The 12565-nt window shown below is 39.7% G+C and overlaps 2 protein-coding genes across 3 annotated transcripts in view; both read right to left on the reverse strand.

Annotated features, from left to right (window-relative positions):
* Positions 1 to 12565, reverse strand: part of pitpnb (phosphatidylinositol transfer protein, beta) — a 26344-nt gene that overhangs the window by 10811 nt on the left and 2968 nt on the right. Inside the window, exons 2-8 of the mRNA XM_010774210.1 lie at positions 8955 to 9001; positions 4685 to 4715; positions 2918 to 3063; positions 2122 to 2213; positions 1891 to 1898; positions 1025 to 1099; positions 372 to 455 (exon numbers count right to left, since the gene is read on the reverse strand). Coding sequence (XP_010772512.1) covers positions 372 to 455; positions 1025 to 1099; positions 1891 to 1898; positions 2122 to 2213; positions 2918 to 3063; positions 4685 to 4715; positions 8955 to 8974 — 456 coding nt within the window. The 5' untranslated portion in view covers positions 8975 to 9001. The remainder of the gene's footprint in view (positions 1 to 371; positions 456 to 1024; positions 1100 to 1890; positions 1899 to 2121; positions 2214 to 2917; positions 3064 to 4684; positions 4716 to 8954; positions 9002 to 12565) is intronic.
* Positions 9247 to 12565, reverse strand: part of LOC104948048 (tetratricopeptide repeat protein 28-like) — a 27085-nt gene continuing 23766 nt past the window's right edge. For both annotated transcript variants that reach the window (XM_010774209.1, XM_010774206.1), the window contains exons 24-26: positions 12327 to 12434; positions 11608 to 12247; positions 9247 to 11081 (exon numbers count right to left, since the gene is read on the reverse strand). In XM_010774209.1, the coding sequence (XP_010772511.1) occupies positions 9971 to 11081; positions 11608 to 12247; positions 12327 to 12434 (1859 nt within the window). In that variant the 3' untranslated portion in view covers positions 9247 to 9970. The remainder of the gene's footprint in view (positions 11082 to 11607; positions 12248 to 12326; positions 12435 to 12565) is intronic.

Genomic DNA, 12565 nt, shown 5'->3' on the forward strand with positions numbered 1-12565 from the left:
TTTTCCACACAAAGTTGAGAGAAAAAAAAGTGTGTGTGTGTGAGATTAAAATAGCCCAATTGCTTTTACAATAAATAAACATTGAATGTGTTTAATTGAATAGTAAAGGGGTTTAACGTTAGTTAGGCAGGTTGTGTGTGAGAGAGAATAAATAAGACAGCCCAATATTTAAAAAAATTGTTATTCTTTTTCCCCGCATATTTAGCAACTTTCCGCAACTTCCCGCAATTTCACCGCATAAAATCACATAAAAACCCCGCATATTTAATCGCATAATCAAGGAATTTAGCCCGCATAATCAAGGATTTTAGCCCGCGTTTTTTTCTGGAGGGTCTACTTTTAGGAACACCAGTATAAACAAAAAACCTCACCCCTGGGGCCACTTCTTCTTTGCTGGTAATATCTATTGGAGACACCTCCACCGTCCTCCATGTTGGCTCGTCCAGGTCATGGACCTAAAACAAAGAGAAACATGTACACCTCAGCTCAGCACACAAGGGACACTTTGTTCCCTTCAGGAGGTCTGTGTCGAGTGAAAATCTAATGAGATTCAAAACCACAGCAGTGTATTGGAACTTCAACTCTTCTTCTGAAACTTTATTAAGATGTTTTTTTCTACTTATGTGGGAATCCACCTGTTTCACACTTTGAAGCTTGTGTTGCGTCCTCTGGGGCTTCAGAGGGGAATCAGGGAGTTTGGGAGAATAATCAATATATGCGTTTGGACTTGGAGACTTAAATGCATAACAGAAAGCCTGCTTTATAAACTGGGCACAAACTCTTTTTAAAGGGCTGTTTATCAAACAGGGATGGTCCAATGAAACATGCTCTTATGTTGTATTATGGGAAATGTAGGATTCAGTGTTCCAGACTGTGACTTATACTAGTGTCTGAAGGTCAGGACATATTAGCCTCTGCTGCTGTTCTTTTTTTAATCTTCTCCCGACTTGAAAAGAGTGCAACACCAAAATAAGAACCCTTTTAACACCAACATGCCTCCACACCGTTTACCCTGGTCACTTACATTTTCTATTGTTCCCATGTCAGGTTTGTGCCACGTCTCGATCTTTATCATGAAGTCGTCCTTCATGTACTCGTTCTGAAAAGCAGGAGAAAGCAGACACACTTTGATCAAGAGGGATGAAGATAACTTGGCCTTTAGTTTTTAAAAGTACCACTGGTAAACTGAATGAAGTGCAGCTGGCTTCAAAGGGCCAGGACAAAAGAGCACAGAGAACACCGTAAAATGACGATTCTGCGATTGTGCTTAAACCCTGCAGCTAAATCCAATTAACCAATCAAACGGTCACACTGAAACATCACTAGTGATGCTGCTCGGCTCAGATCTATTTTAAAGCCCTCGTAACAGTGTAAGCTGGCAGGTAATGTACAGCAACAGGGATCAGTGTCAGCAGACAGATAGTGGTATGTGTGATACCACCCCCTAGGAGATAAGGGGAAGCTCCAGGGGGGAGAGTCAATCTGAACACTTTTAGCCTCAAATTAAAAAGAATGATCAACTTCCTACATGCAAACTATTGTAGCTTATTAGCCAGGTAACAGCCTCTACCGTTATATCATTCCCTGTGGGGATAAAAACTTCTCACAAAAGAAATCAATGGCAAAAAGAAAAACATTTTTGTTAGTAAGGAATCCTTTTAGAACTTTTTACCCCCTCTTTAAAAACTATTTATTGAATGAAATGATGTACAATCCTGAGAACAAAACACCCGTAGTAGTAAATAGAGAAAATAGGAGGAAGCTCATAGAAATGTTGTTTAATAATATTCTTGCAAGGCTAGCTGGGGAGCTAACCACAAAACTGCTAGTCAGCTAAAAACCTTAAGAAACATGAACTTCAAAGAGTAACAAGTTTGAGAAACAACTCACCGTCACAACTGCAAAGCGGGAGGGGAAGAAAAGGGAAGAAAAAAAGCATCAGTATCAACAATCTGGATTCAATTGATCAGAAAACGTTGAGGAAAACAACTGTATTACATTCATAAAATGTGCTTTGAAGGAAGCCATGATTTTGCTTTAACTACAACATTTTCATCATCTAGCACCCTATTGTGAAACAACATGAAGTATGAAATGATTCATTCATCGGCGTGAACTTACTTGTGCGACAGTACGGGTAGGCGTTCCAGGCCTTTTCGTGAAAAACTAATGCTCCCTCTGGTGCAATCATCTTCACATAACCTGGGACTTTACTGCAGTGGGAGGGAAAGAACGTCAGAAAAGCAACTCTTAGTGACCCTTTCAAGAGGAATAAAACATCCAGGGTGATGTGTTTATCTGCAGGTTGGTTTGAACTTTCATCTTGAAACATGGAGAACATCAAGCAGGAATAAACTCAAAGGAAAAAATGTTGGCATAATAATAATACATTACATTTATATAGCGCTTTTCCTGGTGCTCAAAGCGCTTAAGGCATACAGAGTAGTCATCACTACCTAATGTCGGGCTCCCACAACAGCTATACCTGTAAATGGTAATAGTCCTTTCTCTGTGATCTAAACAAATACGTCCAGATAGAGGAAACAATTCCAATCACGTTCTGATGCCAGCGCTTTGTTTTATTTACCTTTTTGGTGGTGTTGGCCAAAAGCTGATAACACCATGGGTAATACATGTTTATGTCGGTCACAAAGGTGCTATCTCTGAATATTGAGGCTGCAGATGTTTCCCTGTCTCTCCATCCTCATCACTGAGCCATTTATTGCACCCACTAATTACCACTGCTGCATGCAAAAAGCCTACACTTTTAGCCTAACACAATCCTGTGTAGCCATCAGTGTAAGGCGGTCAAACTACTGTATCCACCCTATGATTGGCTAAGGGTTATTTAAATATTTTCTCTTTTTAAAAAGTCGGGCAATGTTTAACCTTAGACAATTTAGTTTGAAAGACTTGCCTCTTTAGATGGTATATTTTATGTGTGTATTGTCCCTTCTCCCCATCCTTCTCATAAGGTTCGTTCTTCAGCACCTCGATGCCTTCTCCTCCTCCTGTCTCATTCTTGCTGGCCTCAGCCACAGAGAACAGCTGCCCTACTTGATACTGTGAGAAATAGGAAGAGAGAAAAAAAAAGACACTGAAGACTGAATATACAGCATTAAAGTGCAGGGACAAATCCTGTGATTATTGCTGAAACAGGCAAAGACTGAGCGTGTCCCTGAAGCCAAGGCAGGTGCTTTGAGGATATTTACCGCTCTCATCCACTAGATGCTGCACAGAAAAATCTTATACTGCATCAACACCTAAAGCCCTGACTACTTTCTTTAATTTTATTTTATATAAGGCTCTAAATGAGGTATGTTGGAGTGTATGTTTATCAGCCTTTGAATTGTGGTGTTTGCTTCTTAACTGTCCTATAATCCAGGATTTCTGATACTGTTATGAGTAGGGATGTCCCGATCACCTTTTTTTGCTCCCGATCCGATTCCGATCATTTGATTTTGACAATTTGCCGATACCGATTTTTCCCGATCCGATCTTTATGCAATGCATTAAGAGAAAAAAAAGCATTCAAGTTGTCCCTTAAGGTTATTTTTTTATTTAAATTTGATATTCTATCCAACATGGATATAGCTTCTTTTTTTCACAGCAGCATTGGATCAGTTCAGTTGTGCAGCATTGGATCAAAACAAAATAAAGCTTTCAGTACTCGTTAGCTTACTGCTACAATTAGACACTGCGCCCTGCCCACTCTGTTGCCAGATTTGAGAGAAATAAGCAGGTCTATGAAAACAAGCCCCAAAGAAGCAACGCATACATGATGTTGTGTAATTTGAAACCAAAACTAAGGCCTCAGGATGACTTTAAGACTTGAACATGGTGATTTTTGTTTTGTAACATTGAATTAAAAAAATAAAATAAAAAATAATAAAAAATCCGATCCCCGATTTTTTTGTCCCGATTCCGATCTTTTGAAAATCACGTGATCGGCTCCGATCCCCAATCACGTGATCGGATCAGGACATCTCTAGTTATGAGGTAGCTGAGCCGTAAAGGTTTCAAAACACCCTTTTATTAACTTGCGGCTAACCTCACAAAAGCTACATGCATGTTTTCTCTTAAGTATATCAAAAAGACATCCAAAATAACTTCTGCTGCGGATACCATTGTTTTTATGTTGTTGTACTAATTCTCTAGAAAACCCATTAAGAGCAAACTAAATGTGGCTGGCAGTTTAAATGAGGAATCACATGTTTTTCCAATTTAGAAAATGCTGTGAAATAGGGCCAATTAAAAGTATAGTGTCGACTAGATATCACACTGGGGTCTGGGCTCACTGAACCAATCTAGTTTTGAGGGTTTAAAGAGCACAATTGCAACCAAAAAATATAATTTCAAGCACAAAAAAAGGATTCCTAATAAGAGAAATATAATAGAGATTGTAGTTTTTAAAGTCTGAGCTCACACTCCAGTCCAGCTCTCTCTCTGCAAACACCAACACCAGCCTGTCACACCAATACCAGTGCTCTCTAACAAAGGCTATTTTGTCTCGATATGTGCCTCAGATGAAAGCCTGAGTGGAAGAGACTTCTGTGTACAGGAGAAAATAAATAGAGAAATATGACTATTCCAACATGGCGTGTCTGTGATACAGGGCAAGGTTGGCTGGAAAGAAAACATGTCTTTAAGTATGAAAGATGGTATGGATGTAATGATTACTCACCTCTTCCACAGAGACTGGCAACACTACACGGCTGAGAGAGTGGAAACAAGGGAGGGGTGGGGCAGGAAATGGAGAGAGAGAAACAAACAAGTTAAAATACTGGAGAAGATGTACAAATATTAAGGATTTGAAAACAGTCTATAGTCGATTCTGGGCAGAAGTAAGTGATGCTTTTTTTCACTCAAAGTGAAATATTGCTGTGATTTTTTAGTCTTAATATGACCAGCTATGATTGAGCACAAATACACAAATATCCCAATATTTTTATGTATAAATAGCAATGACTGAACTTACAAAAACATGGAGCCGTAAATAAACATTACTCTGCTCTGACCATCTTTGGGGAAAAAATGAACTAGCCCCCAGCCTGAATGTTGAAACTCAGCTTTGGCTCACAAAGGTCTTTCATCTGCACACAACTATAATGCAACAATAACTACTGGTAAAGGTCGAACACAATTTAGGTAAAACATAAAAATGGGTGAACAAGGGTATTCTAAAACCTTAACATTATCTGCATCATTTATAAAAACAGTTTTCTCAGGATAATTCATTAGGATTTCTGCCAACTACCCATTTGTACTACATGTTGTATACAAGTGTTACTGCATGACATTGGGACATACTGGATTGTCTTACTTTTATTTAGTTTTTTTGGTGGTGACAATAAACATTATACTGTGTGTCTAGTCATGTAATAAGAACACAAGATGCTGAACCAATAACATGCAGTAATTCACATTTAAAGTAACAAAAAGACAAGGACAGAGCAGCTGCTCAAAAAGCTTATTTGAACATTTATCACTAATTCCTCTAGTTTCCTGCCCTCCAAGAAAGCACCTCCCCCCCTCATAATTCCTATCAATGAGGTGCAGGGACTTGCAGATTCAGCACCCCACCATTAAACATGAAGTGATTGATAAAGTTAGCTTGAGGCGGTTTACAGACAGCTCAGAAAGTCCCCTGAACAACAATACTCATGAAAAAACCTTGCAGCTAAAACCTAGCATCAACAGAAATACATCTGCAACTTTAATGATATATAGATGTATTGTTTGGGTGGGGGTTTTCTAGCAAAGATTCCGTTTTACGTTGTAAGGGAATACCTATTGGTTTAGGTGCGTTGGTTATAGTTGAGCTTTCTTCCCAAAACACAAATACAATCACCACATAGATATATGTGTGTTATACTTCATAATACATGTATGATCCATCATCATTTATCTGCATTTTAAAGACACATCCAGAAAAAAAAAATGTTGCACAACTGGAAAAAAAAAGGCAGCAGTTTTTTTGTTGTTGCTCATACTGCTGTTGTGTGGCTTTTGTAACAGAGAGAAATTAACAAGTTGGCTCTGGCAAAAACGTAAATAGCATCCACTGCATTAGATGTTGAAGTAAACGGATCAATAATGGGACCCTGACAATACCAGAGGGCTTTTTAATCCAGTGCAATGAAGAGCAGAAAGCTTTTACTGGATGATATCCACTGTTTCACAATCAGTTTCGTTGTGTTTGCTAATAAAGGGAAAGATCTTTAATCAAAACAAAACATGCTTTGTTGAACATGAGATAAAAAGTGACTGACAAATGCAATAGTGAGATAAGAAAAATCTGGAGGCCTACAATCTGCTCAAACCCCCAACTGCTGAAAATGACAACACAAAGTGTCCATTCTCTGCAGCGTACAGGTGTGTTAATGATTCATTGGTCATTGATTATTCTCCGTTAAGAAATTGATTGTGTTGTGCTAGGCAAACATAAACATGCATTATAATTATAATCGGAACATTTGTTTCCTTGGTAGTCGATGCATTCATTTTATACACATTGACTGCGTTTACACTGACTAACATTCACTTTGTTATACAGAGTACCCGCAGCAGAGAGAGGATTGGACTGGAAATAGCTTTCTTGGATTATCAAGGGCACAACTATTCAACAAAAGCTGACCAGTAACAGTTCAAGAGGTCTTGTACTCCAGGTAAGCTGTTGTTATGTAATATCCTGTCAAGTCCTCTATGTGCCTTTGCAGACTTTACTGGTACTGTGCAGCTTAGACACAGAGGGGGGATCAACCTTTGTGACGTTTGAATATTTAACTGTTTCACTTTTCATTCATGTGACTAATAGAACTACTACACCATCCATGTAATGCTTCTAGGGGTGAATTGGTCAATCAACAAATCAGCTTGTTTGTGTCATTTGTCATTGCAAGCATATTGTTTTTGTGTTAAGATTGTTGCAGAGACAAAACAATTAATTTCATTAACTTATAATGGACAATATTTAGACAAAACATGTATTTGAGAAAACATTTGCAGATTCAATTATAACAAATATAATTGTTGGTGCAACCAAGATAATTACAAATCATTTAATTTAAAACTAAAGAAATCTGCAAGCTAATGCACCTTCATGTATAATGTAGTGTGTGTCTGTCGATCATGACCAAAGTTGAGTTTTACAACAGTGATAACAGCTCACTCTTACTGTACATACTTATGTAAGTTGTGCAAGATAAGCATGTCTGAATAGGACATACTGTTAATTTGTTTCTACAGCAATTAAAATGTATTTCTCAGCAGCTTTTCTTTTTAAGTGTTGAAGATACTGATTTAGGGATTAGGACAATGTGTTGATATGGTCCACAAAATCCTTTTAAATAGCAGTAAAACACAACCAGAAAAATAACCATGGTGATCTGATAGAGCTCTCTCCCAGATGCCTTATTCACTTACATGTTAGTGCAGAAAGAAAAGAGAATTGACAGTGACGCTAATATTGAAATGTACTTTTCTCTTAATGAGCTCATCAAAATGTAGGTCTACACATTTTCTTCAATTAAGGCTCCCTTTAAACAAGATGCCTCCTATACATTGATCATTGTTTTAGAATCACAATATTTATAAGCAACCATAACAGAACATCTATTTGCTTAATGATTATATTTCGCATAGAATAATCAAATATATTGTTCCATGGTCATACATTTGATTAGAAAGCATAATGTGGGCAAACTATACTACAGTATTATATATGTATAAATCCATATCTCCTGACCAATAACATGTTTACTTTAATTATTATGTTGTGTAGGTTTTAAATACTCCTCTACAATTGCGTTAATACAAATGCAATACAGGTTATTTTTGTATTATTGTTATTCCACAGAAACACACGATGTTGGTTGTATCTAACCTTTAACACATGTTTTTTTAGCCATGCATGTCTAAGCATAGTATGCAATAATAATTCCATTTTAAAAGAAGAAAATGTGGTAGATTTAAGCAGATGTGTGTGTTTTAACCAAGGCTAGTTGAACAAACAAGGCTACAACAGGTACCGTTATCTGGAGAGGATATTGGTTAGCCACATAGCAGAAGCTAATAAGCTTTGCTGAAACGAAAGTTGATGAAAAGGACCCCCTCAATACCAATACGACAAATGTATGGGCACAAATGTGGTGGTTAATTGCGTTAGAGATGTTGCTTGATAAGTATTAGCCGCCCATTTAAAAGGCTAACTCTGTAATGCTAGCGCCAACAAAGTAACAGCAAAGTAATTCCATAACCTCAAGCTAGCTTGAATGGGACAACTGCTATGTGAAATTAGCAAATACTAGACGAAAATACCTGCTAAACTCTTTGTTAACGATAATTGAATGTAATACACCAACATGGCAATTAGATAGTGTTAGATATAGGTTTAAAAATGAACTTGTTGTCAAAAATGCTTATGCTAGCAGCTAGCCGGCTGCTAGGGCTAACTTAGCCAAAGCTAGCATTACGTTCATGTTAAATCCGACGGTGAAGGAACCTTAATCTGTCACTCACGGGACCAAAGCTTAACATTACGGCACTTTACACATATAACATGCTGCAAACCGGTTAGCTACCTTAATGTTGGTGACATATCCAACCCTCAAAATCATGTTGACTGACTGAATGTCTAGATTGTTTATGTGTGTAGCCTTTTTATGTAACTCATTTTCACTAAGAAGCTAATTATCCCCTCCGCTGCTACAACTCAGATGCTAACGTTAGCTTGCACTAGCAACGCCTAAAAAAGACCGGTGTGTCCCGTTATCCACGTCCTGATCCACCCTGCTCAAAGCTGGCTTCTTACGGGTTACGCGACCGCAAAATCCAGTAAACGACAGACCTGAACGATACATATATGTTTACTCTTCAGTAATAGGCACTCGAATAGATGGAAATCAGCCTCTAAACACACCAAAAACCGTTTTTTAAAAACATCTCATACTCACTATTCTTTGATGAGCACCATCTTCGTCACCCGGGCTGCGCCTGCGCACTGGGACCGGACACCAGAAAGAATTATCAACAAGTTCGTTCCGCCCTCCAGAAAAAATCTGATAGGCTGAAAAATCCACACCACTGTCTCTTCGATTTAACAGAGTATGAATTAAACATGATTTCTACATATTAATTAGAAACATTTGATTTACTAAAAAATAAAATCCATTGCAATAGATAGATAGATAGACAGTTTCATGTAAGTGAAAATGTGGAGAGAATAGATTTGTGTCAAAAACAAAACAAGGAAAAGAACGTTTTTATTTGTCCACTTCTTGAGAATTGAAATATTTCCAAATAGGAGTCTGGCACTGCTGTAAAATGATACATTATAAAGTGGCTAACACACTGAACAGCAAGAGGCACCATGCTGACAATCACACATAAAATCTCCATAAAAAATATCAAAATGTTTTCCTTTCGTCCTTTTTTTAATTGTCTTTATAAAATGTATAATAATGACTGGAAAACACTGTTTACTTTACAAAATAAATGACAACCATAAGCATTGATAGTGACATTTACCAATAGTTATCACACAATAACTCAAGATCAAATTCAGGTTAACTTACAACAATATAGCGAGCATTTAGGTTGACATAAAATGTTCTCCTTTTCTCAGGCATTCAGTCAACAGACTGTGAGTACAGTACATGGAGGCATTGAGACACATGCTCTCTAGTCAGTCATCAAAACACAATTAAAGCCAGAGACTCAACACTTCTCACTTTGTCCTTCCAGCTCTCTCCAGGAGAAGGCACAGTCATCACATTCACAAATGTAACATCCCTTCACATAAAGTAGTGATGTGTAAAATCACTCAGTCAGTATGAAACAGCATTTTTAATCCTATTCCTCAGCAGGTATTACTTAAAAAATGTGGTAGTATTTAGCTGACAAATTGATAGCCTCTTTCATAGCACAATAAATGAAACAGAAGATTGTCCCTCTGGGTTCAGCAAATATCTCAACATTTAGAGGATGGAAAAAAATGTCCAGGTGAGAGAAACTTGTAGCCGTTCCCCGAGGGAATTTTGATGCTTCCTTTAGAGTTAGCCGATGGAGGTGGAGGGGTTTTAGCCTCCAGTTTTTGGTGACCATTTGGTCTCTCGCCAGTGTTATGATCCTCAGATCCTTCTAGATTTTTTCTGACAGACTCATTTCTAGGTGAGAGATTAAGCAAACCCAAAACATCTTTCTGAACTGTACTCATTTTTTTATTCCCCCCTCGGAGTAAACTGGCAGGGCAGGGCCCCTCTTGTTTCTGGCCAGCGTTGGCCCAGAAGGTTTTTAAGTTATGAATCGCTTGGACTTTATGGTCACGCTTTGGCTGGTTGGGTTCGGGGGTGTTTGCAGGGCTGGAGGAGGCTGAAACGGATCCTGTGGAGGAATAAGAAAGGGCCGGCGATGGGGCACTGCCAGCAGGAGAGTGGGAAGGGGAGATGTGGGTGGTGTAAGGTGAGGTCGGGTATTTCAGTTTGAGCTGGGCCTGTACATGCACATCTGGGGAATTGGTGTGGAAAGGCGACCCTTGTTCTTTCACAGAGAGAGATAAAGAGGGAGAGGAATGAGCCGGGCTGTTGTAGCCGGAGCTGATTTTCTGCAGCGATGAGGAGCGGGATGGCGGTTTTGGTCGAGTTGAGGGAGGTGTAGAAACAGCAGCGGAGAGGGGTGAGAACTGACCAGAGGGGGAAAGAGGGGAGGAGCAAGCCTTTAGACTTGCTCTACTGGGCGGTCTGCTAAACGCACTGGTCTCAGAGGGCTGGAAGCCTCGTGTCGCTCCAGTCAGAGTTGGAGTTGTGGGAGTCGACATTGAATGCTGCCTGGCATGCGCCTCTTCTCCCCCCTCAGACCCCCTCAGTGTTTTCCCCCTAATGTTTGCTTTCTGCAGGCTCTCCACAGCCTGCATGTGGACCTGTGTCTCCTCCAGGATCTTCTGGGCCAGTTCCTGGGGGTCCAGCTGTCCTGCGGGCCCCATCCTCTCCTCCTGGGACTTGATCGTGCTGTCGGTCTCAGTACTCGACTGGTCCGACTCAGAGCTGCTGACCTTTGCTTTCGCTGTCCTCTGAGGAGGAGAGCTGGGAACAAAATAATAATAAAGTTATAGAAAGATTAGTTGCAAGTTAGCTTTGACTATAATTCCTATGACATTAATCATACATTAATCATCATTAATTCCTTTCTTAATGTATCATTACCACTTGGTAAACCGTATCAAATATCATGAAAGAGAAAAGATACAATTATTTTACAATATCTTTAGTTGGCATATGCTAATCGCCTTGTTTCAAGCTTTTTTTTTGTAAAATGAGGTTTAAATGAAAGTGTGTGATTGTTATTTTAAGATAAAGACATGCATTCCTGAACATTTGTTAATATAAGAAAGATTTTATATATATCAAACAGGTTGCATTTAAAAATTATAAATCATAAAATATGAAAGAAAACAAAAGTTATGCAGGTAATTCTTCAATTATAAGTCTTCAATGAGCTGGACATTTTGAGGTTTGAGTGACTGTACACCGGCTCATCCCATTTTGCATCTCTGACAAGTGCATTTCAATAAACACCATATCTTTTAATCGATATGAACATCAAACTTACATTTCCTGCTTGGACTTGGAGCTGGTAAGAACTTTGAGGGGCAGCTGTGGAGCTTTAATGGGAGATGTAGGTGAGCTGATGCTTCCCTTGGAGGAAATAGTAAGAGGGTACCCATGACCCCCGGCTGTCCCTCTCCCAGCACCACCTCTGCCGTTTCTGTGTCCGGCAGGAAGTGGCAGCGTGTCACATTCCCTCCTCCCTCGTCCTAAAGGCTCACTGCTAATAATGGAGTAACCCTCGTACTCCTCTTCCTCCCCTTCTCCTGACGTTCCTCCTCCCTGATTGGTCATTCTTCCTCTTGACATGCCTCCTGTGTGGCGTTTCGAGGCATAGAGGCCTCCTCCTCCGCGATGTCTGTCCAGATCTTGCTGATGTGAGCGCTGGCTGATGATGTCACTTCCTGCGGGCTCAGGTCGCGACAGGAAGCTGAGGGAGGAGGCGAGGGAGCTGAGGCTGTAGACGGAGATGGCGTCGCAGGAGAGGTTGTCGGGGCAGACGGGGGGTAAGAAGGACGGCTGGGGGGGATAGCACCCAAAGGAGAGGGGTAAGGAGTGAGGCTGGGAGGCCGACTGGGAGGACGACAGAGATTCAAGGGAGGAGGAGCTGTCCATGCTCAGTCGCTTGGGAAGCTCCGTGGAGTCTGAAAAAAAGACAGGTGTCAGGGTGGACTAGAGATAAAGATTTAGTTTATAAAAAAGAATGTTTTTCATTATTCTCACCGAAAAGTGCCAGAAGAGACTGAAGGGCAAAGTGCATGATGCGCCTGCTGGCCTGCTTTCCAGTCTTCAGCACGACCTCCTCCTGACCCACCTCACAGAGATCAAAACCTGACAGAGACAACAGGTAACAAATTACAACTACATTCACAATTTTGAAGTGATTTTATATCCAGTTTTTGGTAGTTTATACCTCTAAATCTGACATCAGATGGAAATATTGCTTTGTACTCCACTACATT

The sequence above is a fragment of the Notothenia coriiceps genome, unplaced genomic scaffold, assembly GCF_000735185.1.
Source record: "Notothenia coriiceps isolate Sejong01 unplaced genomic scaffold, NC01 NC01_scaffold00013592, whole genome shotgun sequence".
NCBI classification, from domain to species: Eukaryota; Metazoa; Chordata; class Actinopteri; order Perciformes; family Nototheniidae; genus Notothenia; species Notothenia coriiceps.